The sequence below is a fragment of the Sciurus vulgaris genome (assembly GCF_902686455.1).
Source record: "Sciurus vulgaris genome assembly, chromosome: 1".
NCBI classification, from domain to species: Eukaryota; Metazoa; Chordata; class Mammalia; order Rodentia; family Sciuridae; genus Sciurus; species Sciurus vulgaris.
In genome coordinates this window covers 20966679-20979904 of record NC_136461.1, presented here as the reverse complement: position 1 = coordinate 20979904, position 13226 = coordinate 20966679, and the positions used below count along the sequence as shown (strand labels likewise).

The following is a 13226-nucleotide window of genomic DNA, read 5'->3' as shown; positions in this document are numbered from 1 at the left end:
AGGCGGAAGGAGAGTAAATGACTTCCCCAAATCAAACAACAAAGCGCAGGCTGAAGACACAGCAGTAGGCCAGTCCCAGACTCTCCTTGCTGGAAAAGCTAAACTGGAGGGCTCAGAAAAACTGCAACTCCAGCAGGTCCCTGCCCTTTCCAACCCTGGTTCCCACAAGGTCTCACCAAGCGCCCCCGCGCGGCGGGTAGAGGAAGGAGAAGGTCCTTTAAGGAGGCTTTGGGGCGTGGCCGCGCGGCGGGGCGGGGCGAGGGGCGGGGCGAGGGGCGGGGCGCAGGCGCGCGGTCGCAGGACGATGACGTGTCCGCATGCGCCGAGTTCTGCGTTGGCTGAAAGGAGCATGTGGGTCCGCTGCGCGCTGTCGGGGGCGCAAGCCGGGTCGCAAGCCGGGTCGCAGCTGCAGCCGGGACTGCTAGCAACTTGGCGCCGCCACAGTGGTGCTGCCTCCTACTCTGCATCCGCCCAACCCTCCCGGGTCCGGGCGCTGATCTATAGGAGCCACGGAGATCCAGCCAAGGTCGTGGAGTAAGAGAAGGCGCCGAATCCTGGAAGGGAACGGGGTTTTCTGAAGGGGTTTGAGGTGGGCTTTGAATCGGGAAGAGAGGGATAGGGTCCGAGGAAACGGGCAGAGAGTGGTAAAACAGAAACTGGAGTCCAGGGCGCCTTTGATAGCTCAGAAAGTCGGTGCTTCGAGGAAGCCGAAGACCGGAGAGTCATAATGATAAACGGTAACGTTTGTTCATCAAATATTGTGTCAGGCGACATCCTGTGTTTAGATGAATGTTGATTCATCATTCAGTTGTCACAACCACGTTGAGGTAGTTACTGGATTTATTCCCATTTTGCGGACGAGAAAACTGAGGCATTAGGTGAAATCTTTTGCCCAAGGTCGTACATCCAATAAGTGACAGAATCGCTGACTGGCACACCGTGGTTCTAAACCCTCCTGTTTTTTAGAAGGAGTTGTCAGAATACTCCTACATCCATTGAATCTTCACTTCTCAGTTAAATCGGTTTTAGATTGTTCTTTCCATTTTACAGAGGGCAAGGAACTTGTCCAAAGTGAGACAGCTAATAAGTGATTGGAAAGAGACTAGAATCCATGGCTTCTGACTTTTATCTCATAAGTTCTTCTCTCTTGCACCATACATCTTGGCTTCCTTTAAAGAGAGCTGTTTCAAAGCCCCAAAACCTAACATCAAATACAAGCTCGGCCCTTTAGTAGCTGTTTGATCTTGGGCAAGTCACTCAACCTCTCTGAGCCTCCTACAACTTTATGATCATGTCCTCATAAAATGCTATTGGATCTTAATTAGTGATTTTTGCATGTGACTGATAAAAAAACAGTATGTGAATTGTCAACTATTAATAAATCTGCATGTATGTATTCAAAAGGGCTGTTCAGGCTGCTGGTGTGATGCTAAAGCGAAAGCACATATCTAGGACTTAGTACTTAGGGTTAAATCTTTGCTCTGACTTGTGTGTGTGTTTGACAAGTTGCTGAACTTCTCGTAGTCTCAGTTTCATCATATTTTAAAATGGAGACAGGACTGGGGTTGCTTAGCATGTATGAGGCACTGGGGTTCAATTCTTAGCACCACATATAAATAAATAAAAACTAAAAGTCCATTGACTACTAAAAACATATTTTTTTAAATGGTGACAATACAGAAATAGCTCATGGGACTAATCAGCTAAGTATAATGTAATGTTCTCCACCAAAAAGCCACCTGCATATTCCCCTGCCGTGTACTGTGCACAAATCTTAGATTCCCAACAAGAGTTTGATAATTTAACAAAGGATGGGCAAACATGGAATTGTTGTAATGGTTAAAATATAGGCTAGATATTTTGACAGGCAGAGAGGATCAGCTGCAGATAAATTCAAGGTCATACACACAACCTACTTACATCCACCTTTAGAGCAATTAAAAGGAATATCAAGAAGACACATCGGGGCTGGAGGTGTTTCTCAGTGGGAGAGCACTTGCCTAGCATGCAGGAAATCCTGTTTGATCCCTAGCACCACAGGAAAAAAAAGACAATAAACCCCAAGTTGTATTTTGATTGTAGGTAATAAATCATTGCACCAGAGAAAACCTCTTCCTGAGGTCTGTGCTGCGTGGGCTGGAAACTGTCATTTCCAGGAGTGCACCCCAGGCGAGGAGGATGTAATGCCTCTCCACAGGCTTGGGATTTACATGTCTGGTGCAGGACCAGCCACAAAACAGTGCTCTAGTAATGTTAGTTAAAGCTGAGTCAAACTTCATTAAGAAATACACCTTTGATTGAGTTCTGTTGTGGTGATGAGGAAGGCCTGGGAAGGTTCAACAGCTAAGTGCCCTTGCTTCCTGAGTCCCTCCTTGGAGAGCCAAAACTGAAAGAGTCTTCTGCAACTGCTTAGGAAGAAAAAGACAACTTCTCTTGTCTCCTTGTGTAAAACCCTAGTGATTTCCCTGAAGTTCAAAACATATTTCCACAAAGCATTGTAATCAGCTTTGGTTTCACAGTGCAGTCACCTGTGGTGAAATGCAGCAGGTCTGGGTTGTTTGGCCTGGAGCCTCTGTGTCGTTTAAAGCTCTGCAGGTCTCCAGGTAACTGCTGCCCAGCCAGGGTTAAGAGCCACTGCCATGTGGATAAATGACCAGGCAAGCAGTACTTCTCCCTCTGTCCCCAAAAGGCACCTTTCCCTTCTGACCCAGATTCAGGCACTTTATTCTTTCCGTGTATGGACTGAGGCCAGAGACTGGGATTCTCTTTGTAGATATGTCTTATGAGGTTTAGGGTAACCACACTGTCACAGAAAGAATCAGGTGTCCTTTACACATCACAGTAACTGGATGTCTGGATCAGGTTACACCAGCAATGTCATGGAACTATCCAGAGTACTAACAGCATTCCCCAAACTGGTGTGGTTTGTGATGCGCACTGAAGGCCAGTGCTCTGGAACAGGAGGTGGGGAGTGAGCTCAGATCCGAGGGGTTGCAGAACTCCTCAAAATGAGGCCTTTTCTCATGTCAAACTTCCAAATGGCCCTACTTTCACTTCTGTTGACCCTCAGACACTCCAGCTCTTCTCTCTATGAAGCTATTTTCCCTTGTCTCTTAGTTTCTTACCCTTCCTCCCCATATGGGCCCTTAAATAAGTACTTGTGCCTTTTTTATTTAAAGGGTTGAACTGCTGACCTGAACGAAGTCAGCCTGCATGGGAGATACAAACATGGTAGAAATTTCAGAGGTTCCCCACCGCATTTGTCCCTTTCGTGATCTTAATTCTCTGTCAAATTGTTCCCAGAGGCCCAATGACCTTCTTTGCTTTTTTTTTTTTTTTTTTTTTTTTTTTTTTTCTCTTTTCCTTTTCCTGAAAGACCTCTTAGAACTTTTCTATTCTCTGGGTGTTATGGTGGAAAGAGTTCTCATTTGTTTACACCTACTATGTACATTGGGCTAAGTTCTCGCATAGCAAAGAATTTTAAAATCACGATAGGGCTGGGAGCGGAGCTCAGTCATAGAGCCCTTACCTACCTTGGATTCAGTCTCCAACACTGGGGGAAAAAAAATCACAGTAATCTAGTTTGGTCATTGTTATCCCCATTTTACATACAAGGAGACTGAGACTTGAGAAGATTGAAAGGCACTTGTCCAAGATCATAGAACTAGACCCTCATTAAAAATCCTGACAAGGCCAAGCATCATGGCATACGCCTATAATCCCAGCAGCTTGAGAGGCTGAGGCAGGAGGATTGCGAGTTCAAAGCCAGCCTCAGCAACATAGCGAGGCCCAGAACAATGCAGCGAGATCCTGTCTCTAATAAAATATAAAAGGGTTGGGGATGTGGCCCAGTGGTAAAGTGCCAACTGGCTTCAATCCCTGGTACCAAAAAAAAAAAAAAAAAACCTTAAGAAACGACAATTATCCCAAAGAACTTTTGAGAATGAGATAAATTGGGAATAAAATCAGTCAGAAAAGAAAGTGAAATTACAGGTCACCCAGGTGGCCTGAGTTTCTGCTCTTTATAGGAAGGGCAGCCCCACCCTGGAGAAGATAGACGCACTACCCTCTGTCCCCTCCTCTTTCAGACCCCGAAGCTGTGGTAAAACAGTATCCTGGCCATGCGCCCTCACCTGCCCGCGGCTGGTACAAGATGAAATTGAGCTGGAAAAACCTGGGACACATACCCATTCTACCTTCAGACAAATGGAATTTGGGGAGCCGAGCGGCAACCCAGGCTATCACTATAGGGCACTGTGTTCTTAGGGGGCTTCTGTTTACATTTGATTGATATCAGTGTTTAATACCAAAACTTCATGCGGGTAACTTGATTTTTAAACCAGTATTATTACTACTTTGAAAAAAACTTAGCCTTTTAGTTGGTGCTCTGTGGGGCCCCTTTTCATTGTTGTGAATGAGGGGAATGGAAACCGTCCATTCATTAGTAAGTTAGCATTTATTCTTTGAAGGCATACTAAGAACTGGGCACTGAGGATGCAGAGACAAATAATTTATGGGCTTTGTCCTTAGGAATCCCTAGTCTAGCCCAGGAGACAGGCCACCAGCGCCAGAGCAGTAAGCTGTGGTGGGTCATGTTCCGAGTGTAGGGGACACCCAGAAGAGGGGTCCCTGACCCCCTCAGGGAGGTCAGAGAATGCTTCCTCTGGATACAGGAGATCCGAGCCCTGTAGGAGGGTAGGGGAGCTGTTAATGAGGGGAGAAAATGTAGAAATGTTCCAGCAGAAGAATCTGCACGTGCAGAATCCCAGAGGGAAGAGGAAACGTGGCGTGTCTGATCACTGACTGAGAGCCTACTACGCACTCAGCGTGGAGTCCCTTTGAGGATCTACCTGCTGAATCAGCTCAGGACTAGCCAGAGGTCACAGGATTCGCACGCCAGTGGATTCCACATCCTGTAACCTTCATGTGTTACCTTCCATCTGTGCTTCAGATGTGGAGTTCAGGGCCAAGTCCTCCTGCCCCAGGTTCCTCATTCTCGCCTCTGGAGGTGAAAGTTGGCACACCTCCAGGAAATGGCACAATGGGCTCAAGTCTTCCCCATCCCTCCTCAGCATCTGGGAGAAGTGCCGTCACTCAGCACAGCTGCAGGTTATTACTGCTGTCTGCCCTTTGCTAGTAGCTCCTGCCACTCTAGTGTGCTGCCTGGCCTGGGGGAGGGGTCCACAAACAAAGAGGACACAAGGTCAGACTGATTCAGGCTATTCCATTGGGGACCACCTGCAAAAGCTAGTCTGGGTTCTACTCCCACCTCTACCACCAGTGATTAGAGCAAGGAAAACATCCCAGTCTCCATTCTCTTCAGTTACTCTTCAGTAAAAGGAAGGGTTTGGCCAAGGTCAGCAGGTAATGACCAGGATGCATGCTGCCCGCCCCCACCGCCAATCTACTGTGCCAGGAACAGACCTTCAGAACTCCCTTTTCTGTGTACCTCAAAACGTACACCCCTCCTTAGCCCACGCTCCCCTAACAACACTCTTTCCTGCCAGAACACTCACCGTGGTGTTAATCAGCTTTTCATCACCGTAATAAAATACCTGAGCTAATTAAGTTATAAAGAGAAAAGATTTATTTTGGCTCACAGTTTTGGAGATTCAGTCCGTGACCAAGAGGCACCATTGCTTTTTGGTTTGTGGCAAGGCAGCCCATCATAGGTCAGAGCACATCACAAAACCATTCTCCTAATCTCAAGCCAGGGAGCAAAAGAGAGAAAGGGAAAGACAGTCCATTTGGGGGGCACACCCTCAATGACTTAGAGACCTCCCCCTAGGCCTCGCCACCACCGCCCAACAGTGAAAGCAAAGCAGGCACTGGACTGCCTGCCAGGGGTTGCTCCAGTCACTCGGAAGGCTGAGGTGGAAGGATAGCTCAAGCCCAGGGATTTGAGGCCCACCTGGGCAACAGAGTATGACCTCGTGTCAAAAGGAAAAAAAAAAAAAAAAAGGCTGGGCACATACCTGTACTTCCAGTGACTCAGGAGGCTGAGGCAGGAGGATCCCAAGTTCAAAACCTCAAAGCCAGCCTCAGCAACTTACACCCTGTCTCAAAAAAATTAAAAGGGTTGGGATGTGGCTCAGTGGTTAAGCCCTCTGAGTCAATCCCTGGTACCAAAATAGAAAAAAAGGGCCGGGGATGTAGTTCAGTAGTAGAGTGCTTACCTCCCATAGTCTGGGTTCCATCCCCAGTGTGGCAAGAAAAAAGAAAAGTGAGCCAAAAGATGAGTCCTGAATGGAAGGAGGCTGGGAAGCCAGAAGAGGCCGGAGAGGCAGATAGGCATGCTTGGCACAGCTTGTGACAGGAAAAGAGCTCTGCCCAGGGAACGCACTCTCCCTGAGCTCCCCACCAGCCGAGATGACCACCACTATTCCCTCCTGGGGTCAAGAAATCACAAGCTGCAGTGAGGAACTCTAGTCCGCACACCTGCCCAGCGGTGCCCTACTTATTCATTACTAGTAAAATCCCAGAACAAGGGACCCAACACACCAGGCATCTCACCAAGTCACAGAGGCAGCTTGTTGACCTTGGGGACAGACCGGGAGAGCCACATGAGGTGTCAGTTTCCTTTACCCAGTGCCCTGTGGTGAGTCCCATGTTCTTGGCTCTGAACTGAGCAGATGAGAAAGTCTCTGGTGAGGGACACTCCCTGCCTGTTCTTGCTTAAAATGATATTGACCATTTCGGGGTGACGGAGTAGAAGATGAGAGATAAGTACAAGTGGTTGCTAATTAAATGTGGAAGGCGGGCGAAGAGAGCTCAGCAGAACTGGCCAGTGCCCACCTTACACAGCAAACGTCTGAGCCCGTCCCCAGGGGACCGGCCTCTTTTTTCCCTCTCTCAAAAGGCCCTTTCTTCTGCCCGCTTTTGTCTCCCTTGTACTTCATATGGCGTCACAGGTGTGCAGTCTCAGCCTCAAAGGAGCCATTGTGACTTTATCCAGTCTGGGATCTGTCGATGGAAGACAGTGGCATCCCTACAAGCTGCGTGGCGCCATTACACTCACAGGGAAGGGAGTGACCGGTACGGGAAGGTGGCTCACAGGCTAGCCAGGCTGTGTGGGTGCCGCCTTTGCACTCCACAACTCAGCCATGCTTTCCTTTGGTAAATTCAAAAAAGAACAGGGAAGAGAAATTGCTGTCACTGTAGCAGAGGTCCAGCTCCTAGAATCCAGACTAGGCCTGATTCCCTTCCCGTCTCGGCAGAACGGTATCCTTGACTACGCCGTTGGACTGTCTGCACTGCAGGGACGGCAGCGTCTTGGTATTGATGGCATTCGGCAGGGCAGGCTGGGGCTGGTCTCCCCGGTGAGATGCAGCTGGACCAACACACCTCCCCCCAGGCGTGCAGCATGTGTCAGGCCTGCCCCCTGTACCAGCCACCTGTGTTTGCAGCTTCAGCTTGCATCGCCTAGACCCTCGTTCCTTCCAGGGCCCCTTTTCCCTCCCGCTTATGTGGATCTCAGTTGGCACAGAGCAGCTAGGCTCCCCAGAAGGCAAACAGGAGAAGCAGGAGCAATTTGCAGCCCTGTGCTTGGTTTCTCTAACTGCTTTGGGAGGCAGGTTGGGCTGTGAAAACAGTGTTCACAGCCCGACATTAGTCTGGAAGCCCTGGATTACACCAAGCCACGTGGGCTTCTTACTTGAGGACTTCTCAGAGCTTTTACAGTGCTAACATGCCGTCTGACTCTGAGAACAGGGCTTGGTGGGCAGCATTTCCGAACATATCGGATCCCAGGGAATACCCAATAACATCTCCCAGGAGAGTTCCTCATACGCTGCAGCGGATGCCGACACTGCTCAGCAGTCTGAGCTTTGGAGTCTAGCTTAAGATAAGCAAGACTTGCCACTTACGCTTGAGCAAAGCACTTCATTCCTCTGAGCCTCGATGTCCTCTTTTCTAATTGGTGTGACCATGACCTCCACGTGGTCTTTGGAGGACTAAACAGCATCCCATGGGAATGGGAAGCATGATGCCTGGAGCTCGCCAGCTGTCAGCATCAGTGGTAACTTCATCATCCAGCCAGGCGGCCATCCTGAGTTTTCCTACTGTCCCTGGCCTCCCCCTCCACGGAGCTGACTTGTAGCTCTGTCACGCCCAGAGCCCCCTCTGCCATCCACACTGCAGGTTTCCTGCTTCAGACTTTAAATATACCTTCACTGCAGACCCACCCTTCCTTCCTGCCTGTCTTCACATCCAGGAACACAGAAGCCCGGGAGCCATCAAAGCCCTCCCTCTCTCGTCCCCTTCCTGGGGTTGGTCCCCAGGTGACATCAACCTCACGTATGTGCAGAGGCTCCAGGTTATCGAGTCCTCCTATCCCCATGGCTTGAATCCAGACCACACCCTTGCTGGCCTGCGGTCCAGGCGGGGTTTTGTTCCTCATCCTCGGTCTCCGCAGTCAACTCTATATCCCTCGTGCCCGAGCTAAGGCTTCATGTCTTCCAAAGACTCTCTCTAGCTGTCCCCTGCTCCCACAGGGTTACACCCTCAGTGGCCTTCGCTTCGGGAGCCTGTGCGGTCAGGGTCCCCAGCGTCCCCACAGGTAGGGTCCAGAGCTGGCAGGGATTTTTAAATGTTCATCTTCAGACCGCTTGGCCAGTACCTGGCCCTGGGACTGTCAGTAAATATTTGTTGACTTAAATTTACTTGGGTTTCCCACGAGGTCGCAGCCCTCCATCCCATGACTCAGTGATGGTGTTAGAGGAAAAGCCAGCTCACAGTCACTGTTTCGAAGGCTTCCCGGCTCCTCCTCCTGCTGCTGACTGCTGCTGTTCCTCAGCACTCCTGGGTCGGGCACTGCGGCGAATGCGTCATATGCGCTGAGCTGGGTTCCAGTGTCACCCCACCGCTGAGGCTTTTCCAACTGGTCAGTGACGGGGAGGGTGCAAACCCATGCCTTACACCTCCATGGACTGAGGTCCACCTGCGTTCTCATCTAGAGAGATGGTCATCTCTGTTGTTGTTATTGTGATGGCACTGGGGACTGAACCAGGGGTGCTCTACCACTGCGCTGCATCCCCAGTCCTCTTCATGTGCTACTTTGAGACAGGATTTCAATAAGTTGCTCAAGCTGGGCTTGAACTTGCAGTCCTCCTCCCTTAGCCTCCCAAATAGCAGAGATTACAGGCATGTGCCACTGAGCCCAGCCTGGTCATCTAGTTTTCAAGGCACATTTGATGTGTGTGCCTTGACTAAACCCTCCTAACACTCATCTCCATTTTTATTTGAGCTGGTCCTTGGTGTGTGTTTCTAAAGAGCTTAGAATCAGACAGAGCAAGGGCAAGAGCCCAGGCCCTTATTGCAGCCCTCCTCTGACTACCTAAATGACTGACACTCTTACGCCATATTTTCTCACTGGAGGGAAAAGTTTGATCCCAGATACTTGCTAAACACTGAGGTAAGACTCGTTCTCCACCCTGGTGAGCTCACAGTCCTAAATGGGAGCCAGTACGCGCAGATTCCAACCACAAGACCAGGGGCAAGTAGAAGAATTCTGGACTCAGAGTCTGAAGGATCTAGAGCCAGATCCAAATTTCTGTCTGCAGTTCCAAAATCCAGAAAGCTCTGCAAACTGACAGGTTTGCTTAATAACTCATTTGGAAGTGAAACCTGATTTAACATAAATTTTTTACATGGTTTTTATTTGTCTCAGTGTGAATATTTATACATTTTGCTGAAGAAATGTTGATAACAGGGTGCACCCCAACCCGCTGTGGGAATATAGATAATGTATGGTTTTCAAGTCTGCAGTACATCCAGCCCCAAGCTTGTCCTGTTCAATTGGGGGGAAATGTGTGGAAAGACTTTATAAATTAAAAAATAATGGCCAGTGTGATAGCACATGCCTTGTAATCCCAGCAACTCTAGAGACTGAGGCAAGAGGATAGCAAGTTCCAGGCCAAGCTCAGCAATTTAGCAAGTCCCCTCTCAAAACAAACAAAAAAATTTCTTCAAGGACTGGGGATGTAGCTCAGTGGCAAAGTGCCCCTGGGTTCAATCCCCAGTACCAAAATAAAAAGTAAACTCAGGTGAGATGGTTTTAAATGGAATAGTCCCCCCTTCTGTGGAACGGAGCAGGTGACTTTTTTCAGGGCCAGGAAGAGGGTCAAAAGCTCTGTTAGGGGAAGTAAAATTTGAGCTGGGTCTTGAAAGGTGAGTTGAGCTTCTCACTTCATGGAGAAGCTGTGGAAACAAAATTCTGGACTGAGGGAGGAAGATGTAGAAAATGCACAGAAAAAAATGTCTTTAAGCGGCTTGAGCACATGGACTTTGTCAGCTTACAGGAAAAAAGTCTTAATTATCTGTCAAAATGCAGGAGAGAAGCAGTAGGGATAATACAAAGGGGCAGCTAGTCCAGAATCCATTTGCTCTGGGCAGGGTTTTTCTCTGGGATGCCAACTTAACATGCTCACAGAGAACGTGACTGATGCCCATCCACTCAGCCGTGGTCTGATGGGACAGCCCTGGCGGTGGCTCACAGCCCCTCCCCGTCAGGCAGGTGCAGCAAGTCCCCACACCGGCCCAGGAGGGGGCTCTTCACTGCCTTCTGCCTGGTCTAGGGTCAGTCCTTTCTGGGTGGCAACGCAAACATCAGACTGCCAAGTTCAGAGCAGTTCAGCTCCTTACTACTGTTAGTGACCTTGAGCAAGTTATTTACCTCTTCTGGTGCCTTTGTTCCTCTGCCACAAAAGCAGAACAATGGCATGAAAGTGTGGAAGCTGGTCCAAAGCACTTAGCAGGGCGCCTGAGGGGTAAGCATTGGGTACGCACTAGTCATTACTGTGACAAGGACTCCCTCTTCAGCTTACTAGATAAGTACATGAGTCCTTAATACTTACCTTAAAAAAATTTTATTCTTTCTGCCCCCAGCCATCCACTCCTTCCTCGTTAGCCATTTTCCATAGAATGTGACTATTTTGGTTTCATGCCACTTGTCTCACTACGGTGTGACATGGCCTTCCTTACTTTAACGGTACGGTATTCCCAGTGTGGGCTCCCTAGATTCTCAGGGGTCCTTGTAGGTAGTCAGAGACATTCCTGAACTCGTACCAGGATGCTGATGTCCAACAGTGTAAATAAGAGCACCTGCTTTGGAATTCGATAAACCTGCCCCTTACCAGTCACCTAAGCCTGTGTAAGTTCCATAATCTTGAGGAGCCTCATTCCCTACTAGATAGCACGGGACTATTAATACTTCCCTCACAGAAGCATTACAGCTTAAAATAAACCATGTGTTTAAAGCCCTAGCATAGGACTTGGTGTGTAAGAAATACCTCCTAAGTGCCTGGCTCCATTATTACTATTAGTTAAAACATTTCTTGAAAATCACTTTTACTCCCAGGACAAGACCTAGGTTAATGAAAAGGTAGGTGTCTACAGGAAGTGGATGGTATTACTTCAGTTTATTGAGCTGATACTGTGGCCTCTGGTTGGCAGGTCCATAGGTGAAAATGAGTAAGATTTCTACTTAATAAATACATTTAGGCAGAGAAGTATTGCAAATCTGAAATCTTACAGTGTAGAGAAGGAGGGTCTCTGGTCATTAAAACAGCATGGGGACTCATAAGTTTCGTACGCTTACTATTGCTGGCTCGTTGTTTTTAAAGAACTTTGTTAATAAGTCACACATGGATACCGTCACTTGGCCTCCCTCAAAAAGCCTGTGGGCAGGTTTTACCCATTAAGCGAAGTTTCAAGGTGTTGGTACTGTGGTGTCAAGTCCCCGTGAGCCAAAGGACCTATCGCAGACTTAAATGGGAGAAGCTCTAGGAAGCAATCCAGCCCGAACCGCCTCCCTACCCCATTGCACAGAGCAGAGAAGAAATTTACCCATGGTGCCCCTGCTGTCCTGTCGTGGGGATATATACCTAAGACCTGCCCCCACCCTCATCCATCCAGGGTCCTTTCTGACAAACTGAGATCCTTGCCTAGAAGAGACATGACTCCAGGGGCTCAATCACTGTCACCAGGGAATTCTCTCCAAATAGAAAGTCCATCTCTCCATTTCCCACCCTCTGCCACCAAGGAAAATGTCTCCTCTGCCTATCTGCATTAGGGCCAACAAAACCACAAACAGGTGGGAGGACAAGTGGGCAAGCCCAGGGTTTCCCAGAGGTGCCTTTGGGGCGCCTTCATCTGAAGGTTGCTTCAGCGGGCCAGAGTCAGGCCTGAGAATCTATATTATTAGTGAGCACACCACGGAATTCTTAGGACAAAGCAAGTTTGGGGACACACGGGCCAATCCAGGTCAACGGAATCTTTCACTGTTCTCATCTGGTGTGGACAGTGGGGTTGGGAGTGCACCTGCACCCTGTGTTGTTCCTTGGGACACTGTCTTTCCAGCACAACCTAATTCCTGGGCACACATGGCAGCTCAGACATGTTGCCTGACCTACTTTGGGGAGATGATTTGAGCGGAAGACGCCCAGTCTAGCCTGGCTGACATTAACGTCTCTCTTTGGCTTTGTGCTTAGACTGAAGAACCTGGAGCTAGCAGCCAGGGGAGGATCCGACGTCCACGTGAGGATGCTGGCGGCTCCTATCAATCCATCTGACATAAATATGATCCAAGGTAACCTTGGTTTCTGGGGCTTATGTTAATTGGCTTTTTTGCTCAGCTGCCATCTCATTGCCAGTCCTCCTCAGGTGCGGGTGTGAAATGCCCGTGATTGCAGCAGCTGTTCTCCAGTGGCGCCTTCTGCAGACTGTGCCACCCTCTGACCTCTCTCCTCTGCAGCGGGAAGATGGCAATGGGGAGGAAAGGACCCCTGCGACATGCTGGACTCCTTCCCCAGCTGCCTCACCCCCAGGGTACCACGAATGCTAACGAGTCTGAGGCTCAGGTGGAGGCTGAGGCTGGTCGGAGGCAGGGCCCATCAGGCTTGGTCTGACGGGCCCCGAGTCCATGCTCTCTCCCTGCCCAGATGTGGCTGGCTGACCCTTTGCCCTCTTCTCCCTCAGGGAACTACGGTCTCCTCCCCAAGCTGCCTGCTGTTGGAGGGAATGAAGGTGTGGGACAGGTGGTAGCCGTGGGCAGCAGTGTGACTGGGCTGAAGCCAGGAGACTGGGTGATTCCAGCAAACGCCGGTTTGGGTGAGTTTTCCCAGGAGTCAGCAGCTGTTTTGTGCTTCCAGATCCTGGCTCACCCACTTGAGAGAGAACCATCTCATTGGCTCAGTGGAACTTACTAGGTTCCCCTGGCTGCCTCAGGA

General features: G+C 49.4%; 1 protein-coding gene across 1 annotated transcript in view; it reads left to right on the top strand.

Annotated features, from left to right (window-relative positions):
* The first annotated feature begins 311 nt into the window (after positions 1-311).
* MECR (mitochondrial trans-2-enoyl-CoA reductase) overlaps positions 312-13226 on the top strand; it is a 30437-nt gene continuing 17522 nt past the window's right edge. Inside the window, exons 1-3 of the mRNA XM_079134101.1 lie at positions 312-534; positions 12489-12586; positions 12976-13107. Of these exons, the coding sequence (XP_078990227.1) occupies positions 350-534; positions 12489-12586; positions 12976-13107 (415 nt within the window). The 5' untranslated portion in view covers positions 312-349. The remainder of the gene's footprint in view (positions 535-12488; positions 12587-12975; positions 13108-13226) is intronic.